The sequence below is a fragment of the Phocoena phocoena genome, chromosome 20 (genome assembly GCF_963924675.1).
Source record: "Phocoena phocoena chromosome 20, mPhoPho1.1, whole genome shotgun sequence".
Classification (NCBI taxonomy): domain Eukaryota; kingdom Metazoa; phylum Chordata; class Mammalia; order Artiodactyla; family Phocoenidae; genus Phocoena; species Phocoena phocoena.
In genome coordinates this window covers 3,369,399-3,397,310 of record NC_089238.1, presented here as the reverse complement: position 1 = coordinate 3,397,310, position 27,912 = coordinate 3,369,399, and the positions used below count along the sequence as shown (strand labels likewise).

The following is a 27,912-nucleotide window of genomic DNA, read 5'->3' as shown; positions in this document are numbered from 1 at the left end:
TCTCATTCTCTGGGGATTTTATTCCTAGACGCTGCATATCTACTTTGTTTCCTTGATGACAATAAGTTGCTTGGAAGTAAAGTCTGGATTTGCATCTATTTGGGGGTCCCCAGCATCCAACAGAAGCTGGCACACAGAGGGCCTCAGGGAATATAGAAAGGATGGATGATGCAAGGAAGAAAGAAAGGGAGGGAGGGAAATATGGGTATGAAAATCTATGTAAATCATGGGTGAGGGAGCAGATAAATTCATGAATAACTAAGTGAATTCTCAGTGACTCCTCACAGCAAATGTACAGTAGGTGTTAGTATTATCATGATTTTTTTCAGATGAGGAAGCTGAAGCTTGGAGGGGTGAGTGAATGAATAAGTGATGGAGTGAATGGGAGAGTGAGTGGGTGAAAGGATGGATGGATGAGTGGGTGGGTGAGTTTCCGTGTGTGTTTCCAGGATAGGCAGCCCTATCCCTGCCCTTGTGTGGTCCCACCCCTGGAGGGTCCTCCTGGGTTCCCAGTCTTCACCCCTACCCACCTCCATCAAGGAGCACCGGTCCAGGCCAGCAAAGTTGCTGAGTATTTATTTGGTCCCAGGAGCGGTGCAGGAATCAGACCGGGGACAGGAGTGGGTGATACTGTGCAGGAAAAGGGATACTGGGAGCCAAGGGGATAGTAGGCTGGGATCACTGATTGTCAAAGCAGAGGGCGAGACGCTGGGATGGCGGGAGACCAGACTGCTCCCCTCCTCCCCCAGGGGTCCCTGGGGCTTTTGGGCATGTGCCATATTGGGGGAGTTGGCAGGTTATCATGATTGGCATAATGGGGATGGGGAGAAGGCAGGAATGGGTAGAGTGGGGGGGGGGTGTTAGCGTTCAGAGAAGGCTTAAAGGTGGGCATGGACGTGGCTTTGGACAGGAGTCTGGGGTCAGGGTCTTGAGGGTGGGGATCAGGGTGCTGGCGGTGGCCTCACTCGGTCAGGGGGCCGCAGCGAGTGCCACTGGGCGATGGGCCGCCGGGGGTTGGCCAGCATGTCTGCCCAGTGCCGCAGCCCAGCGCCCCCGGCCGCTGCCCCTACGGCCACCCTCCCGATGGCCTCGTTCTTGCCCAGCTTGTCATAGTCCAGCACAGTCAGCTCCACCTGAACCTTCTGAGGTGGGCAGGGGAGGAAGAAGAGACAGAGAGTGGGGTAAGGAGGTAATGTGAGGGACTCAGATTTCATTGCTAAGGAGACCCTCTCCCTCACAATCCTCATTCTGAGGGGTCTTCCTAGGCCCCTGGGCTAAGGCTTCATCTGGAGCTTGGACCGGGGGAGGGGGCGGAGATAAACTCTCAGGACCCCGTTGCTCAGGAGTTGTTAGGAGGCCCCTTCGGGTCAGCCTCCTAAGGGGGGCAAATCTTCAAGACTTTGAAATGGGTGGAGGGGCTGGGCCTTAGGGCTGTGGGGAAGTCTCTTTTTCTCAGTAACCAGAGCTCCTGAGGGCAACGGGCACCCTGGTCTTGCTTGGGGGTGGGGCTTCCTGGTCCTCATGGGAGAAACTGAGATTGAGAACACAATCAGACCCCCAAGACCTGGCTTCTCAGGGTTGAAAAGGAGTCTCCCTTCCCTTAGCAACGGGGGTTTCTCAGGGCCTGGGACTCCGGGGTAAGGGCTGCTCTGGCAGGGGCTATGGGCAGGTCTGAGCTCACCTGGACCTGGTCACAGGGCACCTCGAAGCTGAAGGCCTCGTTGTAATAGGGGTTCAGAGTATTCTTCTTGATGGTCGTTTTCTTCTTCCGCACCTTTTTGCCACCCTGCAGCAGGTGGACCTTGACATACGGATCTGGGGAGAGGGAGGAGGAATCTTATAACCCCACCACTCTGGTGAGTCCAAAGGGATCAGATTGAGGGGAACGCATGAGACTCTTCTTTGGAACAACACAGAGACAGCCCATGGACCCCTCAGGTCTCCCTTTCTCCGTGCCCAAATAGAATCTAAATCCTCCATGACAGCCGGGATCCCCCTCTCCCCTATGAGACCCTCGGGGCCCAGACACTGCCAGAACCTTAGCCAGAGAACCTCCCCCGCCCATCACCACCATTTGCTTGCTTCCCACACACCTGACAGCCCTGCTACATCCATCTTCTTCAGGTTTTTAGCCTCCAGGACGATGACGGTGAGCTTCCCGGCCGTGGGGACATAGCGGAGGGAGAAGCAGATGTCACCTAGTTTCTCCTGCTAAAAGATGGAGAGGGACTCATCACCGGAACCGGGGCTCCGCATCCAACCCCTCTGCGATTTTTCTTCCTTCCCCCTCGTGTTGAAATGGTATGGTCCAGTGTTAAGACCCGGGTGGTACAATCCGAGGGGGGACTGCCGAGGGGAGGCGTTAATCCACCAGGATAGACCTGGGAGCTACTCTTCTGCAGCAGGTGGAAGTGCCGGAGCCCAGAGGATCGCGGAGGCCTGTGATCTGATTGGCCCGGGGTTGAGGTGGGCGGGCCCAGATGTGGGGGCGTGGCCACGCGTGCTCACCTCCTCCCGAGGAGCCGCCTGCAGCTCCCGCCAGGCCAGCACTGGCCGCCCCAAGTCCACGGAGCTCATGGGGACCCGCACCTCCCCAATGGAGTCGTTGCGGGAGAAGCGGTCGAAGTCGTATACTGCCATGACCAGTACCCTGCCCCCCAGCTCCACGTAGGGGATCTGGGGGAAGGGGGACGCAAAGAAAGCACACGGTGAGAGTAGGAAGTGGGACACAGCACATCCAGGTGGAAGGCGATGAGTGGGGGCAGCGAGGGTCCCAAGGAACAGTTAGGGGGGTGCCTATGGACCCCAAATGGGACAGCCCAAGGACCAACGAAGCAGTCCAGGGGCCAGTAGTGCCCCCCAAAGGGACAACGCAGGGTCCAGTGGAATAGTCCCCAGAGCTGGTAGCTGCCACCAGTAAAAGCTGAAGATATCGGTCCCAAGTGTTTCAGAGACTGGGGACAGGCTGCCGGGCATAAAGCACTGAGGCCACGAGCTCACCTTGAAGGCAAAGTTCTCCCCAAAGTGTGGGTTCAGCGTCTGCCGATGCACCCTGGTCTCGTGCCGCCTCCGTTTGTCTGGTAGCAGGTAAACCCGCACGTAGGGGTCAGAGGAGCCACCTAGGTCCAAGGCTGCCAATCCCTCAGCTTGCACGATGCCCACCAGCAGCTGTACAGTGATAAGGGGACCCTAGTCTTAGCTTCCCTTCCAGAGCTTCCTCCAAGAAGGGGCTAGAACCCCTGGGACCCTCCCCTCCAAAGCATCTCCCCTCCTCCACACCCACCTGGCCACTCTGGAAATCATAATCCAGTGAGTACTGTAGTCGTCCTAGTTCATGCTTCTCTGCCACCTGCTGCCCTGGCCCAGATGGTGTCGGCTCCAGCTCCTCCACTTCTGGCTGCACCTTAGAGAGCCAGGGGCAAGGGCAGGTGAACTCTTCCCCTGATAGTGATATCCACCCAGGCACAGAAGCCAAAGGAGACTCACAGATCCCTCCAGCTATACCCGAACACTTGCAAGCTAAGCAGAGTCGGTGTTTGATTAGTGATGTCTGCCACAGGTGGGATTAGCCATGGCAACACAGTGTGATACGTTCGTCAGTGTTTTATTAGTGATGCCTGCTACCGGTGGGGCATAGACATGATGACACACATGCAGTGTGCTTGTCATGACTAGACTAGAAAAACAAGCACTGACAGTGTCTCATTGCCTACAGGATGGATGCAGATTTTAGTTCACACATGAATGGATGTATTGGGATGACTGTCCAAATTGCCACATTGATCAGTGATCTTGGACAGAAAATATGGAGGAAAAATGGCATATTTAGTGTGTATTTGCCATTGTAAACTAGAACAACGAAGTCAGAAAACTTCTTAACCTAAGCCACCGATTTTCAAAATGCAATGTGAATCAGAATTCCCCTGAGTAGTGTGGCAAAATGCCTTCACTTCAGAGACTCTGATTCAGTAGGTCTGGCACGAGATCCAGAATTTGCATGTCAACAAGTACCTGAACTGATTCTGATGCTGATGGTCTTTGGAGTCACTGGCTTAGGGGAGAGGGATGAAGACTGGATACCAGGGCCCTAAAGGACACCCCTTAAGGGTAATAATTTTAACAGCTGTTTGTTGAAAAGGGAGGTAAGGAAATACTAGTTATGGTCCACAAACTTGAGGCTCAGAGACAAACAGTGAATTTCCCAAGGTCACAGAGCCGGTTGCTCTGGGTTGGAAACCTAGGACTCTGGCTCCCAGGAGAGCCTCATTGCACTCTGCATTCAGAGGCCCAGTGCTCAGATACTTGCACCTGTAGCTTTCCACGCCAACGACGTCTTCCAACTCGCGTTTGCTTCAACCTCTCAAGGCTGCCATACAGCCTCCTCCCTTGTCTCCTTGCCCCAGACCTGTCCTCCACAAGGGTTCCAGGGGATTCATCCTAAAGCCCATGTGACCTTGTGCCTCTCCCACTCAAAACTTCTGTGGCTCCCAATCACCTTCATTACATGGGTACTGCTGAGCTCTCCAGAAACCTCACCCTAGAGCACAGGATATCTGTATGCTATACCCCAGCTATTGTGAAGAATGAGTCTTTGTTCTCCAAATATCCCTTAGAATCAGGATTCCAGGCCTCAACACATGCTCCTCCTTTGAGGTAGAACGTCCTTCTCTCTGCTCTCAGTTAATTCTGAGTTCCTCTGGGTCTCAACACAGAAGTCACCTCCTCCAGGAAGCCTTCTCAGACTGCCTAGGCTGTCAGGTGGTTTCTCTGTGCTCCCATGTGCCCTGTACTGCCTCTAATGTGGCACATACCACCCTGTATTTTGAATGTCTATATGAGCATCTGACTTCCCCATCAGGCTGGAGGTTCTTGTGAATGTCTGGTCTATCTCCAGGTCCCCAGGTCCAGGTTAGGGCTAGACACACAAGGGAGACGAGCAAATACAGCGGGTGTAAGAGGGATGGAGCAGGGACTGAGGCTGCTGGGCCATTGAGAGGAGTAAGGGTGAAGGAAGGAGCAGGGCTGAGGGGCTGGGCCAGGCCACACCTTGTCTATGTAACTCCGGCCCAGCTCCTTCACTTCCTGAAGGTGGACCTGGGCTTGAGCCTGGCTCTTCTTGCCCATCCGCCTCTGACAACGCTTCCGGTAGAGACAGAAACAGCAGCTGAAGACGAGGAGGCCTGAGACCAGCACGATGGTGGCCAGAGCCCAGGGGGGCACTGCAGAGGACATGGAAACAGCAAACATTGAGGCCCTGAGAGACAAGAAGGCTGATTCATTCTGTATGACACGTGTCAGCTGAAATCCTGGCCTTGTTTTCCCTCCAGCCATTTCCATTCCATTTTATTCCCATGTTTTCCTTCCAACTGGTCTCACATATAAAACTATTTGAAGACTTAAGGCAGGCTGACACCATCTAGATTTTCTTGCCTATTAGGATTAGTTCCACCTCCTCTTCTACTCCCATTCTAATCTTTTTGCTCGACCGCTGTGTTTTAGAAGGCTTAACCCTTCTCTGGGCCTCAGTCTCCCTCTTTAAAAGAAGGGAGAGGTGGATCTTTCAATTCACCAATCCACAGTTCCATTCCATTCCACACCCCTTGATTTGGTTCCTGATTTTCTCACAAACCTGTTCCTTTTTCATTTCATTTAGATTCCAATCCAGGATGCCGACTATAATCTCACCCGTATTTTCCAGCCCGCCAGCCTGAATACACCCGTTCGAACCCCGCCCCTGGGAATCCTAGCATGGCTTTCCCTCCGCTCCACCCCGGGTTTCGCTCACCAGGGTCGTGGCTGATGCGACTCGAGTCAGGAGGCGTGTCGGTCGCTGGAGGCCCCGGTGTTGGGGGCTCCGGGAACATGGCGGCGGGGTCTTACTGTTCTTTCTGCGGAGGCACCCAAATGCTCTAGTCCCCCCACACCCACCCCGTGCATCCGTCGAGCCATCCGAACAACAAAGAACTCCAACTCCCATCGGCACCCTGGGCCGTATGGTCCCGTATGGGAACCTGCCAACCGCCGCGAGGCATGCTGGGGGTTGTTGTTTCAGCCTTCCTGCGACGGAGGGCGAGGGCTGGGGGTGGATTCCAGGACCAAGTCTCATCCCAAGGGACGCCCCCTCCCTCCAAGGCCTCCAGGAATCCAATCCCGCTGACTTCTGTCCCTTCCTTGCCCTTCCCCGGGGCCTGAACCGGAAGTGGGCGAGGGCGGGCGTGGGAACCGGCGCACCGGGTTGCCCAGAGCAACGGCTGGCTCCACGAGGGCGGGGTGAAGGTAGCGCTGGTTGCCCCGGCAACGGCCTGTTGCCAGGACAACGGGCGGGGCTGACGCACAGAAGCCGAGTCCCAGAGGCGCAAGCCTGTTCGGTTCCCCGTCCCACCTGGGACCTCAGACCCGGATACCCCTGACAAGCGAAGATGGGGAGGACGCGGCCTTGCCCGTGCGTCTGTCCACGCGCCCAAGGCTGGCTCCTCCTTCCACATCTGGCCCTGGGAGTGAAGACTCAGGCTGCCCTCCCTCTCCCACTCTTGCGGGGAATGTGAGGGGCGGGCGGCTGCCCTGCTGCCTTGGCTGGGCCCCCACATCCTTTTCAGCCTGTTTCTCTCTTCCGCGCACCCTGAGCTCTGTCTTCACACCTGTCCTCGTGACCGCCTCGGCCTCCATTCCTCTCTCGACCCCACATCGAGGTCCGTCTCCCCGTCGGCTTCTCGCCGCTCCTCCGTCTGGGTTGTCTGGCCTCTGCCTGTTGTCCGATCTCAGTCTACCGGGGTCTCGCACCCTCTTCCACTGCCTGCTCCTCCCTTCCCTCTGGCTCTTTGTCTCCACACCTGTCTCTAAATCCCATTCTCCCCATTTCAGGCTCCAGCCCTCCCACTCCATCTGCTGGTCTCTCCCAGTGTCCCCGCCACCACACACACGCGCGCGCGCACATACACACACCATCTCTCTAGGGATGGAAATGAGGATGGGGCTTAGGGAGGGGGTTCCAGTGGCTCCTACCTGCTCGGTGGCTAGACAGGACCCTCCCGAGAGATACCGAGGCGCCGGCCCCGCCCGGACCCCGCCCCCGCACGCGTGTGGCTGGCGCTGTCCTGGGTGCTGATCGCGGAGCGCTGTGGGGCGGGGGCTCAGCCGAACGGAGCCGGCCCGGGGTGTGTATGTGCCCGTGTGCGTGTGTGTGAGCGTGTATATGTGTGTGAGAGAAAGACTGAGAGTGTGTATGTGTGTGCGCGCGTGCGTGTTTGGAAGGTGGAGAACCCCGCCCCGGCCCTCGTCCCGCCCCAGCCTGGAACCACCAGGGCGCCCACGGATATTTATCCTGGTCCCAAGGATTCTCTGCCTTCTAGTCCAGCCACCGGGCATACAGACCCCTTCTCCCCACCCCAGACCCCGGGGCTGTCCATAGAACCAGGCTCCAGGATATCGGGTTCTAGGACCCAGAAGACCCTCTCCGGAGACCCAGCTATTCAGATATCCAGACAGGAGACTGACTAAGCGTGAAATTCTCCAGCAAATCCGATACAGACTTCACTCCACCCTCTAAGTTCCCCTAAGGCCGTGCCCAGAAGGCAAGCCCCCATGCTCCCAGCTCCAGGGAAGCGAGTCCACACTGCCCAGACCCTAGACCTACAGTCTTCTCGGAGAGACTCAACTGTCCAAACCTACATTTTTCAGGTGCAAATTGTGAGTCCCTCTAGTTTCCTCCCTAGGACATTGGCCTCAGTACTTAAACGTCAGGAACCCACCCCAATATTATTTCCAGACCCAGAAATCCAATGGGGCAAGTGTCTCTGGGGAGCATAGTGATTTAATAAATTATGGGATAAAAGAAAAAATATGTACAGGCAGTGGGGTGCAGGGAAACCTCAGATCCTCGAAGGTTGATGATTCAGTTTCTGGAGTAAAATACGGGCAGGATCCTGCCTGGCCTGTCCTCGCACCTTGGGTGGCCACAATTCTGGACCCTCGTTACTTCCTTTCTTCCTCAGAAATCAGCTTGTTTCCTTGAGACCCTGCAGCCTCTTCCTCCCTCAAAAAGCAACAAGGAAATCCTAGATCCCATCCCTCTCCTTCTTCAAGGAACTGGAAATCCAGGATCTGGGCTCCCACCTGACCTCTCTCCCCCTCTGGAAAGCAGGAATTTAGGCTGCCAGCCCCCTCTTCCTGCAGGGCCCAGGAGTGTGGGACCCCAGCCCTCTGCTGTCCCAGGGGTCCAGGTATCTGGGGTGAAGTAGGGATGCAGAATTTGAGTCTAGATGGGCTGGGGTCTCAGCCCTCCCGCAGCTTAGGCCTCTGTAGGAGCTACATTCTCGAAAAGCAGGTTCTCATAGGTGGGCCCCTTCTCAGCGGGCACTGGGGATGACTGTTGCAGAAACCTAAGGATGCACTGGTACAGGAACACATACTGGGCCTGGGGACAGAGCATGGGCAGGTAAGGGTGCGCTACTGAGCCTCGGCCTGCTTTCCTCTGGGGCCCCACCCCACCACACCCACCCTGTGCCCGAGGATCCCCATCACCTCAGTCTGCACCATATGTGGCCGGCTTTCTCACATCTCCATCATGTAGCTGAAGGGTCCCATGAGACCCTCACTCTCCAGCTGCCGCAGCAGGACATCCGGGGCAATGAGGGTGCCCGAGCGGCCCACGCCAGTGCTAGGCGGGGACAAGAAGGGTCAGACCACGGGAGGGGGAGTCTCAGCTGACTGGAGGGATCTGTGTTCGGAGCACCCAGGGGTCAGGGTATTCAGTGAGACTATTCTGGAGGCTACAGTGTTAAGTGGGGGTTACTTCATTAAGTAGGAAGTAATAACAAATGACTATGCTCTGTGTTCTATCTACCTGCTAGGCCCTGTTCCAGGTGCCTTACGTGCTTTTTTCACTCCTCCCACTCCTAAGAGGTAGGAACCATTAGTTGAGCGTGCCCATTTTACAGACGGGGCAATGGAGGCTGCGTGAGGTGAAGTCGATTGTCCCAGGCCACTCAGCTAGTAAGTGACAGAGCTAGGGTTCATACACGGGAAGATGAGCTCCCAAGCTTGTCATTTAAAAAAAAATTTTAGGGCTTCCCTGGTGACGCAGTGGTTGAGAGTCCGCCTACCAATGCAGGGGACACGGGTTCGTGCCCCGGTCCAGGAAGATGCCACATGCCGTGGAGCAGCTGGGCCCGTGAGCCACGGCCGCTGAGCCTGCGCGGCCGAAGCCTGTGCTCTGCAGTGGAAAAGGCCACGGCAGTGAGAGGCCTGCATATCGCAAAAAAAAAAAAAAAATTTTTTTTAAACATGAAAATGACCGTTTTATTTTATTTTTCATTAAAAAAAAATTTTTTTTGGCCGCGCTGTGAAGCTTGTGGGATCTGGGCCCTTGACAGTGAAAGTGCTGTGTCCTAGCCACTGGACCACCAGGGAAGCCCCCAAGGAGCTGTTTTAAATGTTTCTTAAAACCTTTGGCTGCCTCTCCCTCCTGCTCTTCACCCCTCTTCCCTCCTTCTCCCCATGCATGCCTCCTCCTTTACCTCTTTTTCTTTCTTTCCCACCTCTTCACCTTTATCATCATTCTTGACCTGCATCACTGCCCCTTCACCTTCTGCCCTCCCCATCTCCTCCACCTCCTCTAGAAGTTCCTAAGGACCCAGAGAACCCTGGTTTCTGAGCCCCAAGGGGGCGGTTTCCTCACAGACAGAGGGCTCTGGCTGGTCCTCACTGGCAGTGTACAATGGGGGGGCCTCCCCCCACGGTCTGGTCCAGCCACTGCCGGAGCATCTTCCAGAAGGCCAGCAAGGGGTCTGGGGAGTGGGGGAGGCCATGGTCTGGCCAGGTCACATAGTGGAACTGACACACAGATAAAGTCTTCTGCTCTTGCATCTAGACGGAGGGGAGTTGGGGGGCGCTCAGGACCCGGGGGCTGGTTTCTGACCGGTGGGGACATCCCTGGGGCACATTGTGGTCTCTTGCGGGAGTGGTGGAAGCTTAGACTTCATGGGGAGCTCTGGGGAGGGGACTGCCTGGAATATCACGGGGGATGAACTGAGGGTCAAGGTGGGGCTGAAGGAGTGGGATGGGGGCTTACATGCCAGAGCTTCAGGTTTCGTACTGTCCAGTTCTCCATCACCTCCTCACCCACCAGGGTCACATGGGTGCAGGGCTGGGCGTCTAGAGGCCAGTAATGCTCACACTTCACCTGGGGGAAGACTGGGGCGGGTCAGAGTACAGGAGGCCCCAGAGCACCTTCCCTGGTGCCCCTCCGCAGGGTGCTCTTGTATTCAGTGCCAGGGAATCCCCCCTGCTCTGGTGACAAGGCAGGACCCACAGGCAGCCAGGTGTAGATTCATCCCAGCCGGGAGGACTCCTCTTTCACAAGGTCCTTGAGATCAGCTTCACCCTGTAAGTGGACAAATGGGTGGACTGGGGGAGACAGGAAAGTTGGGGCTGTGATGGAGGGAATCAGTGAGGTCTAAGTCAAGGTCTACCCTGGGATCAGTGTCTGGGGCAGGGTCACGGGCTGGAGCTTAGGGGTCAGCACCCAGGACCCAGGTGTCCTCTCACCTGGGCAGACTCCACGCAGTTGGTCAGTATGAGCAGTGTGGGGCTCCACTGCCCCTACACCAGGCGCCAGAAGTCGCCCACAGTGTGGGGAAGGGGGCCCTGGACTGCAATGAACTCCCGGAGGCTCCAGAGACCCTGGTTGAGGAAAACAGGTAGGTCACATCCCGCCTCATCTGGCCCTCGTCTTCCGAGGCTCATTCAGCATCCTCCTGGCTCCCAACCGCAGCCTTACAGGGATGCAACTGGCGTTGATGTACTCAGAGCCCGGCTCCCCAGGGAGGGGCGTCAGGGGCACATGGGACCAGTCATCTAGGGGAAGAGACCGGCATTAGCGATGCAGGGGGCAGGGTGGGAGACCCGGGGACAGAGGTCACGCCGACACGTCACACTGCACACAGACAAGGGGAGCTGGGAGAGGGTCTGAGGGACCTCGGGCGGGAGGAGCCGGGCTGGGGTTTCTCAGCTCACGGGGGCAAGAGCTTTGTCCCTCACGGGTAATAATGGGCAAGGGTCAGGCCTGGGGTGTTGACAAAGTCACGGCTGAGAACAAAGTCAGCAGAGGCTCGTGACTCACAGGGCAGCACATTTCTGTAACGGTTCTTGGCGCTGTTCTCCGGAGCTGAGGCCACCGTCTGGGACTGGCTGTGGTCCTCCAGGGCCGGCTGCTCGGGCCGAAGTGAGGGGAGGGTGCACAGATGCTAGATTTTCTCTGACCTCCCCCAGGGATACCCGCGTTGCTCCCTCCGCCTTCCTAAGTGCCACCCCACTCACCCCTTACACCCTGGAATTCTGTAGCACCTACAGAAATAGGACAAGTAGGACTTCCCTGGTGGCGCAGTGGTTAAGAATCTGCCTGCCAATGCAGCGGACACAGATTCGAGCCCTGGTTTGGGAAGATCCCATGTGCCGTGGAGCAACTAAGCCCATGAGGCATAACTAGAAAAAGCCTGCGCACAGCAACGAAGACCGAACGCAGCCAAAAATAAATAAATAAATAAATTTATTTTTAAAAAAAGAAAGAAAGAAATAGGACGAGTGTGTGCACCATCCCCGGGGGGGGGCGCATTTTGGAGGAAGGGCAGGAGGATGGGGACTGGAGAGGTAGGTGAGAGAGGAGGGGTCAGGGGAAAACCAAGGTGTTGCTTTAGGATTAACCCATCCAACCAACACTACAGTAAGAGTTCAGTGAGTCAAGAAGGTGGATAATCATGGCTGAGAATTTCTGTATGAGCCAACCAAGTATGTATCCCTGCTTCTGTTCAATCCCAAAGGGGTGGAAAGGTCTCCGTGGGCACGTGGGGCTCAGCTCGGCTCCCTCTGTTCTCACCCGACCTGATACTCCTCAGCAAAGCCACAGCCGCTGTCCTCATGTTTCCTGACGTGGTTAGCCAAGTCTTCAGCCAGGACATCCCCTGGGAAGCTGTGGGGGAAGAGGAGCACACAACCTCCTTTAACCTTGTGTGCTTGGGATAAAAGAAAAGGATTTTGTGTTTTGTTTTCTTTTTTTTACTTCCCCAGGACTTATTTATCTTATAACTGGAAGTTTGTACCTTTGATCACCTTCACCCATTTCACCCTCTGCCTCTGGTAACCACCAGCCTGTTCTGTGTATCTACGAGTTCGAGGTTTTTTTAATTTTTAAATTTTGGCCACATCGCACCATTTGTGGGATCTTAGTTCCCCGACCAGGGATCGAAACCGGGACCCTGGAAGTGAAAGCACTGAATCCTAACCACTGGACCCCCAGGGAATTCTCTCGAGTTTTTTTTTTTTTTTAGAGTCCACACACAGGAAGTCCCCTGCATACGAAACTTCAAGTTGTGAACTTTCAAAGACGCGAATGTGCGTCCGCATGTCCAATCACATCAGGCGTGACATTGCAGCTTGCCCTCCGTCTCCTATGGCTGAGGATCCTTCAGCTCTGCCATCTCCCACCTCCTCTCCCTCCTCCAGTCAGTAACCCTTCTTTCCTGTTCACTCAGTGCCAGCCCCTGTATGCCAGCTATTATACTGTACTACTGTACTTTTCAAGGTACTGTTCTGTAAAATTAAAAATGTTTTATTTTTTGTGTTTGCTTGTTTTCATGTATTATTTGTGTGAAAAGTATCATAAACCTATTACAGTACAGTACTATATAGCCAATGGTGTTAGTTGGGTACCTAGGCTAACTTTGATTGACTTATGAACACAGTCTTGGAACGGAACTCATTTGTGTGTAAGGGGCTTACTGTATAAGTGTTATCTCATACAGTATTTGTCTTTCTCTGTCTGACTTATCTCACTTAGCATAATGCCCTCAAGGTCCAGCCATGTTGCCACAAATGGCATTACTTCATTCTTTTTTTACGGCTGAATAATATTCCATTCTATATGTATATTACACCTTTAAAATTTTATTTATTTATTTCGGCTGCATTGGGTCTTTTGTCGCTGTGAATGGGCTTTCTCTAGCTGCAGTGAGCGGAGGCTACTCTTCGTTGCGGTGCGAGGGCTCCTCATTGCAATGGCTTCTCTTGTGGCGGAGCACAGGCTCTAGGCACACGGGCTTCAGTAGTTGTGGCACACGGGCTTAGTTGCTCCATGGTATGTGGGATCTTCCTGGACCAGGGCTTGAACCCGTCTCCCCTGCATTGGCAGGTGGATTCTTAACCACTGCGCCACCAGGGAAGCCCTATATTACACCTTCTTTATTCAGTCATCCGTTGATAGACACTTAGGTTGTTTCCATATCTTGGCTATTGTGGGTAATGCTACTATGAACATGGGAGTGCAGATATCTTTTCAAGTTAGTGATGCTGTTTCTGATTCATCAATTCCATTTGTAGGTACATATCCAAAAGAATTGAAAGCAAGGTCTCAGATATTTGTACACCCATGTTCATAGCAGCATTATTCACAGTAGCTAAAAAGAGGAAGCAAACCAAGTGCCCATTGATAGATGAATGGATAAAGAAGATGTGGTCTAACCATACAATGGAATATTATTCTTCCTAAGGAAGGAAGGAAATTCTGACACATACAACAACATGGATGAACCTGGAGGGCATTATGCTGAGTGAAATGAGCCAGTCACAAGAGGACACATAAAAGGACAAATACGGGCTTCCCGGGTGGCGCAGTGGTTGAGAGCCCGCCTGCCGATGCAGGGGACACGGGTTCGTGCCCCGGTCCGGGAAGATCCCACATGCCGCGGAGCGGCTGGGCCCGTGAGCCATGGCCGCTGAGCCTGCGCGTCCGGAGCCTGTGCTCCGCAACGGGAGAGGCCACAAGAGTAAGAGGCCCGCGTACCGCAAAAACAAACAGACAAAAAAACAAACAAACAAAAAGGACAAATACGATTCCACCTATATGAGGCAGTCATCAAATTCAGACAACCAGAAAGTAGAAGGGTGGTTTCCAGGGGCTGGGAGATGGGGGAAATGGGGAGTTAGTGTTTGATGTGTACAGAGTTTCAGTTTTGCAGGATGAAAAGAGTTCTACGGGGAATCCCCTGGCGGTCCAGTGGTTAGGACTCCGCGATTTCACTGCTGAGGGTGTGGGTTCAATCTCTGGTCGGGGAACTAAGATCCCACAAGCCATGTGGCGTGACCAAAATAAATAAATAACTAAATAAGTTTTTTAAAAAAAGAGTTCTATGGATGGACGTGGTGATGGTTGCACAACAACGTGAATGGACTTAATGCCACTGAAATGCACACGTAAAAATGGCTGAGGTGGTAAATTTGTTATCTGGAGGTTGTTTTTTTTTTTTAACCACAATCAAAATTTGTTTTGACTCAAAAAAAAGGAAAGGGTATTTCTTCTCCCACTTAGGACCACTGCCCTTCTCTGGGCCCCAATTCCCTGTGGCCCTCTCTAGCCATGGTTCTTCCCTCTCTGCTGTATCTCTCCCCTCTCCTCTTTCCCTTTTGTGTGTAAACATGCTAATCTTACTTCTGTATTAAAGAATCCTTTGACCTCCTGTGGCTCCAGCTCCAGCTCTTTGTCTCTCTTCCCCTTGTAGTATAGTGTTATATATACGATGTGATATATACAGTCTTGACTCAGTTTTGATACCCTGGTTGGAGGTTCGTCAATTTACCTTCTTTTTTGCGTGACTGGTATTTTTTTTTTTTTTTTTTTTTACAGTTTTATTTATTTATTTGGCCACGCTGCGTGGCTTGTGGGAGATACCCGACCAGCGATTGAACCCGGGCCTAGCAGTGAAAGCCTGGAATCTTGACCACTGGACCGCCAGGCATTTCCCCAGTTCTCCTTCTTGAGAAGCTGATTAAATCCACACCCTCACCACCTCCCCTTTGGGGATTCATCTGCTGGAATCCCCGCCAGGAACAGGGGACAGAGTCCACTGAAATGATTCAAACTAAACCCGTTTGCCTTGGATTGCCCACTTCTTGCTGCAGAAACCACAGTAAAGCCTCTTCCTCAGGTGTTCCCCGACCTCCCAGCTGACCCTGGTGCTTCTCTGCATGGCCTTGCTTGGTGTAACGTGTAATCCCTCTCCTGGGATCTGTGATTGGAATGAACTATCTTTCAGTGGTGTCTGTCTCTGGATCCACTGGCCTTATCACACCTAAACAATAAGACGACCTATGAAAACACACCTTCACATTCAAACTTCTCACACCGACCAGTTTTTTCTGCTTCCTTCCCACCCTTCACCATGGCCTGGTGTCTCCACCAGACTACAGGGGAAGAAGGACTTTTTTCAAAGTCCCCTATCTTATTTGCCTCCCTATCACCAATTCCAAAGGCCACCTCTCGGTACTCAGCAGCATTTCGCACCTTTGACCGCCCTTCCCTTCTTCCCGATCCACCCTCTTCCTGAACACCCTCTCCTGGTTGGCACCATCACCGTCCCTCTGACTGCTGCTCCTCCATCTCCTTGGTGGGCCCCTGTCCTCTGCCCATCCTAAAAGGTGGGCATCCCCAGAAGCCCATCCTCAATCCCCCCTTTCTCACTGGACACACACTTCTTATGGGGTTTGTCCATTTCCTTAGCTTCGCTTTCCATCCATTCATCTGTGATTTTTGAATCTCCATTGCCAGTCCCTACTTCTCCCCTTCCCGAGCTTCAGAACTGTTTTCCCACCTGCCTCCTGGAATCTCCACCTGTGTGCCCTCGAGGGTCATCGCTGGGACATCCAAACACGCACATTGAGGTTGAGGAGGGCAAGATGCTCAGCATACAGGTGGGGCCAGACTTGGAATCCAATGGGTGCAGTCATTTGTTGCAGATGCCATATAATGGACACAGGGTAAGGAGGGGAGAGGTCGCAGGGTGAGTGGGGTGGGACGCTGGCCAGGACAGATTCTATGGCGAAGGAGAAACTGGACACCATCGTATTTACTCTCCCTCAAGCCCCTGCCTCTGATGGCCACGCCCTCAGTTTATGCCTCTTTCTTTTACACCCAGGCCGTCTCACCTGGTTTCGCAACATCCCTTAACTCCCTGGTCTATCTCTCCTCTATTGATCCCTGGGGATCATTCTGACATAGAGATTTGATGATTGACCCAACCTAAAGGGGACTCAGAGTGATGAAGACATCTGCACAAACGTTTTTCTGAACCACGGAGCTCTGTATCCAACAGCCCATTCAGCGCTTTCACTCACATGTCTGACAAGCATCCCCGAATCAGTGTGTCCACCACTGAGCTCCTGATACTTTCCCCCACACCTGCACCCCGCATAGTCATTCTGTCTCAAGTAATGGCCATTCCAGCCTCCCTGGGGCTCAGGCTGAATTCCTTGGGTTCACTCTTGAGCCCTCTCTGAATCCCACACCATACATCCATTCTTTAACCAGGTCTGCTCTTCAAACACTCAAACGGCATCTTGAATCTGATTCCCTCTAACTGTTTCCTGCTCCAAGACATAACAGACATCTGGATTATATACAGACGTCTTCCTTTGCTTCCCTAATTTTGCCTTTGCTTCATAAAAATGTGAGACTGTGTCACAGGTCTATTGAAAACCTCCCAAAACTCCCATCTCAGGATAAAACCAAAGTCCCCACTATCATCTACAAGGCCCAACCTGATCTGATCCCACCTGGTAGCTCTCCGACCTCCTTTCCTACCCCACCCCCACCCCCACCCCGCCTCATCCACTCTGCTCAGTCTCAGAGACACACCACGTTCTCCAAACACGCCAAGCCTGTGCCTGCCTCGGGGCCATCGCACTTGCTGATCTCCCCGCCTGGAATGCCTTTTCCCCAGATGGGCACAGGACTCTTGCCCTCACTTGCTTCAGGTCTGTCCTCAAATGACTTCGTCTCAGTCATCTTCTTAGTAAGGCCTCTCCTGGACACTCTATTTAAAATATTCCTCCACCCTTCCTGCCTCCACCTCTTGCTTTATTTGTCTCCAAGTAAGCATCACGTTCTTTATCATCTTGGTTTTGTTTTTTGTGTGTTTGTTTGTTTTGGCCGCGCTGCCCGGCTTGCAGGATCTTAGTTTCCCCGACCAGGGATTGAACCCATGCCCCCTGCAGTGGAAGCGTGGAGTCATAACAAGTGGACCGCCAGGGAATTCCTAATCATCTTGTTTATTAATGGCTGCTTGTGCTAGAATGTAAGCTCCACAAGGGCAGGAATCTTTGTTTCAGCCAGTTTCCTCGGCACCTAGAACAGTGCCTGACACTTAACAGGGGTTCAGTGAATGTCTTTTTGGATAAATGAATGGAAGTCCCAGGACTGAGACTGAAAGAGATTCCACAGCCACCGGCCCAGGCTGCTTAGGGAGCGGGCAGCGGTGAAGGCATTGCGATCCCTGCCGCAGTGGGGACCTGAGGCTGGTGTGGGTGGGTTCCTTGGCCCTGCCCTCTGACCTATACAGTGACCAGCTGGATTTGACCTGACAGTGAGTCTTTTGAATGCTCCCCAAACCCACTCACCTGAACACCAGATCCCTGGGTGCTGGTTTCTTCTCACTCTTCTCATGCCTGGGAAAAGGACATGCGGAGTGAGGCCAGAACCACGGATCCCCATCTTTCCCCAGGCCCCCTCCCTCCTGGCGCCCGATGAGCCCTGCGCCAAGTCTCACCTCCTCTTTGGGAAGAAAACCAGCAGGCCCACCAGGATGAGAAACAGAAGGGGACTGACTATGGCTCCCACGATGGCCCCTGGGAGAAGGAGGCGTGGTGGGCTGTGAGAGCCTAGGTCTGCTCTCCTGCTGTCTCATCTCCCCTACCTCTGTCAGAGGGTCTAGAGGGTAGCTTCGAGGGCAGAGAAGGGAAAGGAGAAAGCTTCTGGATGGAGCCCTACCTCCCGCCCAACCTCTTCCCCTTTAGGTCCGCACTTCCCGAGGAGCCTGATCCAAAGGCATCACTTTCTCGAGTGACCTGGTTGTTAGAGAGTGACTCTTCCCCAATTCGGCCTAGACTAGTCGTTCTCAGAGAGGGCGATTTTGCCCTCCAGCTGACATCCGGCAATGTCTGGAGACGCTTCTGGTTGTTACAGCTGCGATGGTGGTGCCACTGGCATCTAGTGGCTGGAGGCCGGGGATGCTGCTTACAGCATCTTACAATGCCCAGGGCAGCCTCCCCTCCCCATCAGAAAGAGTGATCCAGTCCAGGATCCAAGAGGAACCTGTCTTCTCAGAGACCCTTCTTGCTAAACCAGAGAATCCTGGACAGTGGGACCCACTGAGCCCAGTTTGGAACAGCATCCATTTATCAGTACACCAAACTCCAGTGTCTCCAGATCAGAGACCCCATCTCATAAGAGGCTTTCATTCCTAGGAAATGGTTGACAGGGCCCAGGGAGGCCCATGACCATGGTCAATGGTACATGATCAAAGATTTCCTGAGTGTGAGGTTCAAACTTCTTCAAATACCCCACTGGTGGGTGAAAAATGGTGCAGCAGTGTTGGAAAAAAATTTGGCAGTTCTTCAAAAGATTAAACACGGACTTACCATGTGATCTAACAATTCCACTCCTGGGTATACACCCAAGAAAAATGAAGACATACGTCCACATGGAAACCTGCACACGAATGTTCAAGAGCATTACTCATAATAGCCAAAAAGTAGAAATGGCCCAACAGATCCATCAAACAGATGGATACACAAAATGTGGTCTATCCACACAATGAAATCTTATTTTGGCAATAAAAAGTAATGAAGTACTGATACACACTAGAACAGTGGATGAACCTTAAAAACATTATACTAAGTGAGAGAAGCCAGTCAAAGAGGACCACATATTGTGTGATTGTATTTTTAGGAAAGCTCTAAAAGAGGCACATCTATGGAGACAGAAGCAGATTAGAGATTGCCAATGGCTGGTTGGTGGGGGATTGGGGAAATTAGGGGGTGATGGCTTAAGGAGATGACTTTTCTTTATGGGTTAATGAAAATATTCTAAAATTGCTGGTAATAATGGTTGCAAATATACTAGAAGTCAGTGAGCTGTACACTTTCAGTGGGTGAACTGTTGTATGTTATAGGAATTACAACTCAATAGAGCTGTTTAAAAGAAAGCAGGAAATAAAACACAAACAAAAAGGACTCCATGGGTTGGTGAGACTGTCTCATAACAGGGTGTGAAGGGGTCTGGAGAGAATGTCATTGTATCAATAGCTCTCTGTCCCCGTGGGGCTCTGCTCACCTGCGCTCTCGGTGTGGCAGGTCACGGAGGCAGACTGGGCCCTCATTCCTTCCCAGACGGTCGTGATGGTGGCTGAGTAAGACTGAGCCGGCCTAAGTCCCGACACCCACACGTCTCTCCCACAAGAGGAGCTGTCCTGGAGTCCCGCTGCCCGCCCACCTCCAACTCAAAGGCCTCATAGCCTCCCAGGGGGCAGGACTAGGTGAGGGTGACTCTGTGCCCCCCCACCCCCTGAGGTGCTGATACAGGAGGTGATGGTGACGGGGTCCAGGGCTGGGTGGAGGGGACAAGAGAAATCAGTAGGCTCCATCCAGGGGGGCTTTCCAACTCCCCACTCCTCACCAGTCAGGCCAGTTCTCTGAGAAATAGCTTATCCCTTCCTTCCCCTAAATCAAAATACCTCTTCGTCCCTCATTATCTGTTGTCCCCAAATAGACATGCCCCCTTAAACTACAACTCCCATGAGCACTTGGACTCTCTGTGTCACTGCAGCTCATGAAGTCATGACCCCATGGCCTGATGGGATTTGGAGTCCACTCACCTTCAGTGCTCCCAGGTCTAAGTTACTACCTGGACCTTTACAGGAAACGTTTGCTGGCCCATGACATAGTTATTTTCACCACAACTTTTAGGTTCACAGCAAAACCGAGTAGAAGGTACAGGGATTTCCCATACACCCTCTGCCCCCATCATGCATAACCTCCCCCACTGTCAACATCCCCAAAATGTACAGGTTACCATTGATGAACACAATGATAATCATCCAAAGTCCATATTCCATTCCTTTTCGTCGCTGAATAATATTCCATTCTGTGGATAGATGACAATTTGTTTCTCCATTCACCAGCTGATGGACATTTGGGTTTCCACCTTTTTGGCTGTTAAAAATAATGTTGCTTGAATTGTATGTTTTCAGTTGTATGTTGTATGTATGAAAACATTGTATGTTTTCAGTTCTGTGGGGCCTGCCCCCAGGAGGGGCAAAACTCTCTTTTTACAGACTCCGTGGCTATCCTCTTTCTAGCCCGCTCCAGCTGCCAACCCTGTCCACCCCTCCACCACCCAGCTCACAATCCCCTTCAATCTTCCCAGGAGTTTCTCACTGTTTTTGCTGCTCAGTGGACATCAGTCTCTCTGCTCCACGCTTTCCTCTCCTTGTGTGGTTCAAAAACTGAAGCCGTGTTCATTCACCATCTTGAAGCAATTCCCTGCCTGCCTGCAGGTGTTTTCCCAACACCTATGGCTTCCTACAGGCAGGACCACAGGCTCAACCAACACCAGGGACTCCAAGGGCAAACAGCCTCTTCCAGCCCTGGCCAAGCTTACACTGTGGTGAGGAGGCAGACCGGGATGGTAACCGCAGAGTGACATGAAGTGGGCTACAATGGTGAGAGCACCGAGGAAGCATCTGTCCCTTAGTGGGAGGTGACACTGGGGCTGAGTCTTCGTACAAGAGCAGGGTTTGGTCAAGTGAAGAACTGCATTGGGAAGTCATCACAGGCAGAGGGGAGAGCCCATGTCAGGGCTAAGAGGGAGGAGGGGCTGGGGGTAATCTGGGGGGATTTCTGTGTGGCCAGAGCGCCAGGTGGAAATGGGACTGGAGGGAGTGACCTTGAAGTAGGGGTTAGGCCACCCGGTCCCAGCCTAGTCTCAATCTATAGTTAGCCTGCGGGGTTGGTGAACACGTGGAGATTGGGGAGAGGAACATTTTCTGGATAGGGCATGGAAGCTCCGTGCCCTCTCCCCACACCTTGCCCTGTGCCTGTGCTTCCATCTGGCTGTTCCTGAGTTACATTCTGTAATAAACCAGTGTTCTAGTAAGCAAAACGTTTTTCTGAGTTCTGTGAGCCGCTCTAGCAAATTAATCCAACCCGAGGAGGGGGGTCTTGGGAACCTCTGATTTATAGCCAGTTGGTCAGAAGCACAGGTTAACAACCTGGGCTTGTGACCGGAATCTGAAGTGGGGGTGGGGGGTAAAAGGTGGCAGTCTTGTAGGACTGAGTCCTTAACCTGTGGGATAGTGTCAGAACTGAGTTGACTTGTAGGACGCCCAGCTGGTGTTGGAGATTGGCTTATTGGTGAGGGGAGCAAGCCCCACACTGGAATTGAGTGCAGAGTAGTAATTGTTTATCATCATGAAACACAGAAGGCAAAACAACAAGGTCCTATTGTACAGCACAGAGAACTATATTTGATGGGTTTTTTTGTTTGTTTGTTTTTGTTATTTGGCCACATCACAGGGCATGGGGGATCTTGGTTCCCCAACCAGGGATGGAACTCACGCCCCCTGCATTGTAAGTGAGGAGTCTTAACCACTGGACCACCAGGGAAGTCCCTGGAGAACTATATTCAGTATCCTAGGATAAACCATAATGAAAAAGAATATTTAAAAAATAATGTTTGTATATGTATAACTGAATCACTTTGCTGTACAGCAGAAATTAACACATTGTAAATCAACTATACTTCAATTTTAAAAAAATTAAAAGAAAAACAACACTGAAAACAACCCAAATGATTGGAAACACCAACATTTAGAGATGAATTATGGGGAATTGTCTTGCAGTCCAGTGGTTAGGACCCTGCACTTTCACTGCCGAGGGCACGGCTTCAATCCCTGGTCGGGGATCCTGCAAGCCACGCGGCACAGCAAAAAAAAAAAAAAAAAAGTGAATTATGCTAGTGGTTTCCTTGGGCTGGAGGGGATGGGTGATTTGTAAAAGGCACGGGGTCTCTTCTGGGGGTGATGAAAATGCTCTAAGACTGATTGTGGTGATAGCTGCCAAACTGTGAAAATACTAAAAACCCCACGCACACTTTGAGTGGGCAGTTGGTGGTACATATATGAAGAGTATCTCAATAAAGCTGCGATAACATCGTTTTCAGGAATTGGATATAAAGGCCTTCAAACAGAACATGGTCACAATATAGTGATTACAGACAACAATGCTGTATCATAAATTTCAAAGTTGCTGAAAGACTAGATCTTAATTGGTCCCACCACAAAAAAAAAAATAGGTGTTATGTGATGCCATAGAGATGTCAGCTAACATTACCAGGGTAATAATCATACTGCGATGTGTCAATGCATCAAATCAACACCAGTACACCTTAAAGGTACACAATGTTTTATATCAACTATATCTCAATTTAAAAAAACAGAATATGGGCTTTAGACAGATGGAGGCTGGAAATATTGCTCCTTTAGCACGTTTCCCTGGGATGGAAGGTTGTTCTGGGGGGCCCTTTAGGAGGGGAGAGGGTGCTCACTTCATTTACCCACCAGTTAGTCTGTCATGAGTCTCCCACCCTTAACGGCTGACAGAGTGATGAGGACCTTGGCAGTGTAAGACGTGGTCATGACCACCAAGTGAGTGTGGGGCTGAAGGAAGGCATCCCAGGCCAACGTGGCATCTGAGATTGTGAAGAGCAGGGCACCCCCACCCAGAACACCTGCCTCCTCTGGCCTGAGGCCTTCCTCTATGGTGAGTGGGGATCCTGGCCTGAAGGTGAGGCAGGGACTAGAAACCAAGGGTGGGCTCTGGAGGTCCCTAAAAACACATCATGGATAAGTCTCCTTTCTGATATGAGTCCCTAAAAAACCACATCATGGGTGTATAAGTTCCCTCTCTGCTATAAGAGTCCCTAAAAGCATACCATGTTTGTAGAAGTCCTGTCTCTGCTGTAAGAGCCCCTAAAAATCACATCATGAATGTAGATGTTTCCTCTCTGCTATAAGAGTCCCCAAAAGTACATCATGGATGCAGAAGTCTCCTCTCTGCTCTAAGAATCCCTAAAAATCACATCATGGATGTAGAAGTCTCCTCTCTGCTATGAGAGTCCCTAAAAAAATCACATCATGAATGTAGAAGTCTCCTCTCTGCTGTAAGAGTCCCTAAAAGCACATCATGTCTGTAGAAATTGAGCAGGGTTTGGAGAGCAGCTCTGACTGCTTTCTGTCCTCACATGTAGAACCTGAGGCCCAGAGAGGAGCAGTGGGCTATCAAGGTCACAGCCAGGACGAGGGCCATACCCAGGTTCTTTCTTATTTAGTACTCTATTCCCACCGTGTTGCTACCTACCCCTTCCTCCAAGTCTCTTCTTGAGTTTCCTCACCTCCTCAACCCTCTCCTCTCCTGGTACTGTATGTGACTGTCGTCAGTTGAACTGTGGCCCCCAAAGAGATATGCCCAAGTCCTAAGCGCCAGCACCTATGGATGTGATGTTAGTTAGGAATAGCGTCTTCGGAAATGTAATTAGGGATCTTGAGATGAGATCATCCTGGATTTAGGGTGGGCCCTAAATCCAACAACTGGTGTCCTCAGGAGAGGACAGACTCACAGAGGGAGAACACCATGTGAATGTGGCCGGGGCCACCAGGAGCTGGAAGAGGCAGGAAGGACCCTCCCCTAGAGCTTTGGAGGGAGGGCACCCCTACCAACACCATGATTTTGGACTTTTGGCCTCCAGAACTGTGAGAGATTAAATCTGTTAAGTCACCCAGTTTATGGTAATTTGTGACAGCAGCCACAGGAAACTAATACATTGACCAAGCTGTCTCCTCCTGGCCTCAAATCTGTAAAATCCTCATCTGTACAATGAGCATAATGAATCCCCACCACCATCAAAGGGCCTGGGGTGGGGGGCGATTGGTTATTCCATATCCCCTAAGTCCTGGGCACCAAGACTGGTCCACAGGGAATCTGCTGTGGGTATAGTTAACAACATTGCGTTGTACATGTGAAAACGTGTTCCAAGGGTAGATCTCACAGCAAGTGTTCAAGGCACAACACTGTGAATGTACTTAACGTCACTAAGTCATACACTTAGAAGTGGTTAAAATGGTAAATTTTGTGGGAGGAAAAAAAAAAGGAAAACGAACCACTTGCCGTTATTGTGATCACCCCTCCCCAAATAATGGAGATGTCACCATTTCAACACCCACTTTACTTAGGCAACAGAAAAACAGATCAGGGCCAGAAACAGTTCTGTGCCTCCAGATAGACTGGCACCGGCAGATGGGAGTCTGGGGGACTGGCTCTCACCCCCAAGGGTGTTTCTCTGGCCTCACTGATCTTGGGGGCCCAGGTCCTTGAGGGAGGAGGGGGGTGGACATCTGCCTGCCTCAGCCCCTGGTCAGTTGGACTTGAGCCTGGGGCTCTGGAAGGCCGACAGGGCGATGAGGATCTGGGCAGCATAATAGGTGGCCATGACCACCAGGTGGGCATGGGGCAGGGGATGGACGAAGAGGTTCCAGGCCAGCACGGCATCTGAAAGCGTGAAGAGCAGGGCGCCCCAGCAGGCACTCCCGCCCCTGGCCAAGCCACGCCACAGCATAACGGCCAGGACCAGGGAGTAAGCCGTCAGGGGCAGGACCATGTCAGGCGGGAGGTGCCAAAGCAGGAGGCCATAATATGGGATGGAAGCCAGGAGAATAGGCAGCAGGAGGCCAGGCTTCAGGGGAGTGAGGCCGAAGGCCCAGAGGTAGAGCAGGTGCGCCACGGCGAAGGCAGCCATGCCTGGAGGAGACAGGGGTGGGTGCGCCTGCTGAGACCCCTGCTTCCTGGCATCACCTCGTTGCCCTCAGAGCCTGAGAAAAAGGGCCTTCCCCAAACACCAGCTCCCACCCTGGCCACACCACCCCATCTGCCAGGATTACAACGCTGGCCTCCTTGGTGGTCCTCTTTCCTCCTGCTCTTGGCGCCAGAATGACCTAAAAACGCGCACTGCATTCCATCCTCACTCTGCTCAGAACTGTCCACTGACTGACACCCCATCTTGCTCAGCCCCTAGTCGGCTTCACCCAACAGGCACACCCACCCCAGGGCTTCTGCACTTGCTGCCCCTCTGCCTGGAAGGGCCTTCCCTGGAAGGGCACCGGGCTGGTACCCTGCACCCGCTTCAAGACTTTACCTTCTCGGGAAGGCTGTCCTCGACCAGCGTACTCAGGACTGTGACCTCTGGACACTCACACAGCCTCAGGTAATGCTGCCCACGCCCTCATGGAAGGAGAGCTCCTCGGGGGCCAAGGTTTGGGTATGTCTCCCTCACTGCCGTCCATTTCCCAGTGCCTTTACACGCCAACTGGCTCAAGCACTTGGCAGGGGCTCTGTTGGGGAGTCGCCCCCTGCACCCCGGACACCCCCCCCCGCCGGGGTCCAGAAGGGACAACACAACACAGCCCCTCTCACCATGGAGGAAGGCCTCAGGCCAGACGAGGCAGGAGTCCCCCACAGCTGAGCACAGAAGGGCCCCCTGCAGGAGCAAGCTATAGCTCCCGCCGGGGTACACGGTCCACAGGAACACCACCAGGTAGAGAATGGGCAGGCACTTGATCAGGGCACCGACCCAGGACGGCTGGTTCTCAGGGCTCCAGAGGAGAAAGTAGACAGCACAGGTGAGGAAGAACGGGCTCAGCCACCTGCCCACATGCGGCTGCTTCGGGGGACAAAGGAGCCGCTGAGCCACTGGAACTCAGCCCAGCCCCCAGGCCCTGGGACCAGGCTCCAGAACCCTCCTGGCCTTGGTCTCAGCCAGTTCCCAGCCTTTGGGGGTCAGGCCCCACATGGCCAGGAGCTGGGAGTCAGGGCTTCCATCCCACCCCCACCCAGGGACGCCAGCCATGCTGTCCAGGGTAGGGGGGCAGCTGCACAGGGACCAGGACATCCAACCCCACAGAACCCAGCCCCCCAATTCTTCCAGGTCATGTGGGTTCCCAGGAGCCCAGGCCCAGCTCCCACCCCACACTCCGTGGCTCTCACTTGAGCTGAAAAGCGAGGTTTTCCAGGCAGCCCCTCTTCCCGGGTGTCCATGTCAACGTGTGACCCACCCAAAGTGGCCTGCACGTGGGCACCGGTGGCTTTGGGGGTGGAGGGGATGGCGTGTGGTTACACGTTAACCCGAGGAGCGTCCTGTGGACTCTGGGACTGATAACAGGGCCCAGGGAGGGGCTGCCCCCACCCTGGGGATGGCCCTGCCTGGCACCCGCTGATAAAGTGCCCACTGGGACCCAGGGGTCTCTCCTTCTCCACAGCCCCCTGCCCCTGGCTTCGTCTCTTGCCTAGGGAGCCATGGCTGCCAACGCCCCTCCCCCTGTGCTGTGCCTGGCAGGTCAGAAGGGAATGGGGTGCGGAATTTCAACGCCCTCCCCTCCATGAGCTGGGGGGAAGGGCAGGGGACCAGAGCCCAGGGACAGGTCGGGAGACTCCCTCCTCCCCTCACCGTCCTCGGCCTTGGCCTTCCCTCAGGAGTGCCCACCACAAACGCCTGCTGAACCAACGGGAAGGAGCTGAACCAGGAGGCCGTGCCAGCCCTCAGCTCCAGGGAAGGCTTCCCGCACATGTCCGCCAGCGCACCTGGTATGTTCTTTACCTTTCCGTTGGAAGACATGGACCCGCTGGGCGCCCACCTGTCTGGCTTGGTTGGCTGCCCCCAACTACCACTGCTCCACCAAGGGGAAAGGGTTCAGGGGACATGGCTTCTGCAACACGCTGGGCAGGTGAGGGGGTGCTGGGAAGGGGGCTGGTTAGAAGCCCACTCACCACACCTCCCAGAGCCTGCGCGTGTGGACAGGGGACGGCTCGCTGGGACCAAGACCCACGTGAGGCTGGGTAGTGCTCAGCTCCTCCAGGAAACGCTTAGCAGTCTGAGCAGAAGTTACCCCACAGCAGAGCCTGGAGGTTGAGGACCCTAATTCCATGCTCCAAGGGTCCCACCCCAGAGGCCACGATGCGGGAACAGCTCAGGCTCCCCGACCCCATGTCCCAGAACTCAAGGTCTGAGCAGCAAGAGTCTTAAACTGTCTTCCTTTATTTGTTTATATTTGCAATATGAAACAGAAGCTCGGCACAAACACACGCACACTCACACCAGCCTGGGGAGAGGGAGCTGGGACAAGGTCACTTGGCAGCTGGGCTGGACCCCAGACCCTTGGGAGTAGGACGGGGACCCCAGCCAGACCCCCACCCCAGAGTCCATGGGAGATGGGGGGGGTCTCAGTGAGTGCGTGAGGGCCCCAAGGGAATGTCACTGGGGAGGCCCCCTGGGACCAGGACCCCCAGCTCCCTCCCACAGAGCTGGCTGGGCCAGGTGGAGGGTCTTTTAGCTCCCAGCCTGGGTCAAAGTGCAGGGTCCGAGGCAAGGGTATTTGGGCAAAGGCACGACCCCCACTCGGGCCCTCCCCCAAGGTGGACCTGAGCTGAAAGGCCAAGTGTGGGTGTGGGCCTCTGCACCGGAGGGTGGGTGGGCATGGTGGGAGGGGAGGGTGGGTGGCAGCCTCAGGACGCTCACCACAGCAGCCCCAGTGGGACAGGGTGAAGGTCCAAGCCACTGTCGCCCAGTCATGCTTCCTTCTGGCTCCCCGCCTACCCACTCTCTCCCCCCTCGAAATATATATATATATATATATATATATATATACACACACACACATATATATATATATATATATATACACATAATATATAATATAGGTCTCTCTCTCTCTCTCTCTCTTTCTCTCTATTTGACTCTATTCTAGGAGACAAAACTCCATAATTTCTTCTCTCAGTGCAAATGGGGGTGGGGTGAGGGGCCTGTCTCCCTGGCACCAGCCTCCTGGGAGTCCAGAGAGGACCTGGGGTGGGTAGGGTAAGGATGGGGTGATGGGGCAACAGGGCCACTGCGAAACCTGCCCTGCCCCCACCCGGACAGGGTCCACGTGGAGTACGGAGGATTTGGCTGCCACCACTGGGACCAGGCAGTTACCTGGGAACCGA

The 27,912-nt window shown here is 53.5% G+C and overlaps 3 protein-coding genes across 4 annotated transcripts; all 3 read right to left on the bottom strand.

Annotated features, from left to right (window-relative positions):
* Positions 1–559: 559 nt before the first annotated feature.
* Positions 560–7,213, bottom strand: SYT5 (synaptotagmin 5). The gene is made up of 9 exons (XM_065899655.1): positions 7,003–7,213; positions 5,786–5,888; positions 5,047–5,219; positions 3,284–3,403; positions 3,001–3,168; positions 2,509–2,676; positions 2,094–2,211; positions 1,682–1,815; positions 560–1,142 (listed from the first exon to the last, which is right to left on the bottom strand). Exons 2-9 carry the CDS (start codon positions 5,862–5,864, stop codon positions 942–944), a joined length of 1,161 nt encoding a protein of 386 aa, XP_065755727.1. The 5' UTR covers positions 5,865–5,888; positions 7,003–7,213; the 3' UTR covers positions 560–941.
* A 1,074-nt stretch (positions 7,214–8,287) lies between these two features.
* On the bottom strand, positions 8,288–23,187 carry PTPRH (protein tyrosine phosphatase receptor type H). The gene is given in 15 exon segments (XM_065899067.1): positions 8,288–8,413; positions 8,521–8,656; positions 9,704–9,864; positions 10,070–10,180; positions 10,546–10,680; positions 10,778–10,854; positions 11,120–11,210; positions 11,878–11,965; positions 17,443–17,490; positions 17,592–17,670; positions 19,157–19,303; positions 19,306–19,375; positions 19,377–19,429; positions 22,466–22,659; positions 23,123–23,187. Coding segments are annotated over 15 exon segments (1,581 nt in total).
* Positions 23,188–24,292: 1,105 nt separating this feature from the next.
* Positions 24,293–25,968, bottom strand: TMEM86B (transmembrane protein 86B). Of its 2 annotated transcripts, none has more exons than XM_065899678.1 (3): positions 25,918–25,968; positions 25,348–25,594; positions 24,293–24,675 (listed from the first exon to the last, which is right to left on the bottom strand). In XM_065899678.1, exons 1-3 carry the CDS (start codon positions 25,966–25,968, stop codon positions 24,293–24,295), a joined length of 681 nt encoding a protein of 226 aa, XP_065755750.1. The 2 variants fall into 2 exon arrangements, with proteins under 2 accessions (XP_065755750.1, XP_065755751.1); XM_065899679.1 differs by having other exon boundaries at positions 25,348–25,591.
* Positions 25,969–27,912: the final 1,944 nt, after the last annotated feature.

Coding starts and splice junctions, on each gene's coding strand:
- SYT5 (XM_065899655.1), bottom strand. CDS start 5,864: ATGTTCCCGGAGCCCCCAACACCGGGGCCTCCAGCGACCGACACGCCT. Junction 5,220..5,785: donor TCGCATCAGCCACGACCCTG/GTGAGCGAAACC, acceptor TGTCCTCTGCAG/TGCCCCCCTGGGCTCTGGCC. Junction 2,677..3,000: donor GGGAGAACTTTGCCTTCAAG/GTGAGCTCGTGG, acceptor CCCTTCCCCCAG/ATCCCCTACGTGGAGCTGGG.
- TMEM86B (XM_065899678.1), bottom strand. CDS start 25,968: ATGGACACCCGGGAAGAGGGGCTGCCTGGAAAACCTCGCTTTTCAGCT. Junction 25,595..25,917: donor AACCTCGCTTTTCAGCTCAA/GTGAGAGCCACG, acceptor TGTCCCCCGAAG/CAGCCGCATGTGGGCAGGTG. Junction 24,676..25,347: donor GCCTGAGGCCTTCCTCCATG/GTGAGAGGGGCT, acceptor TGTCTCCTCCAG/GCATGGCTGCCTTCGCCGTG.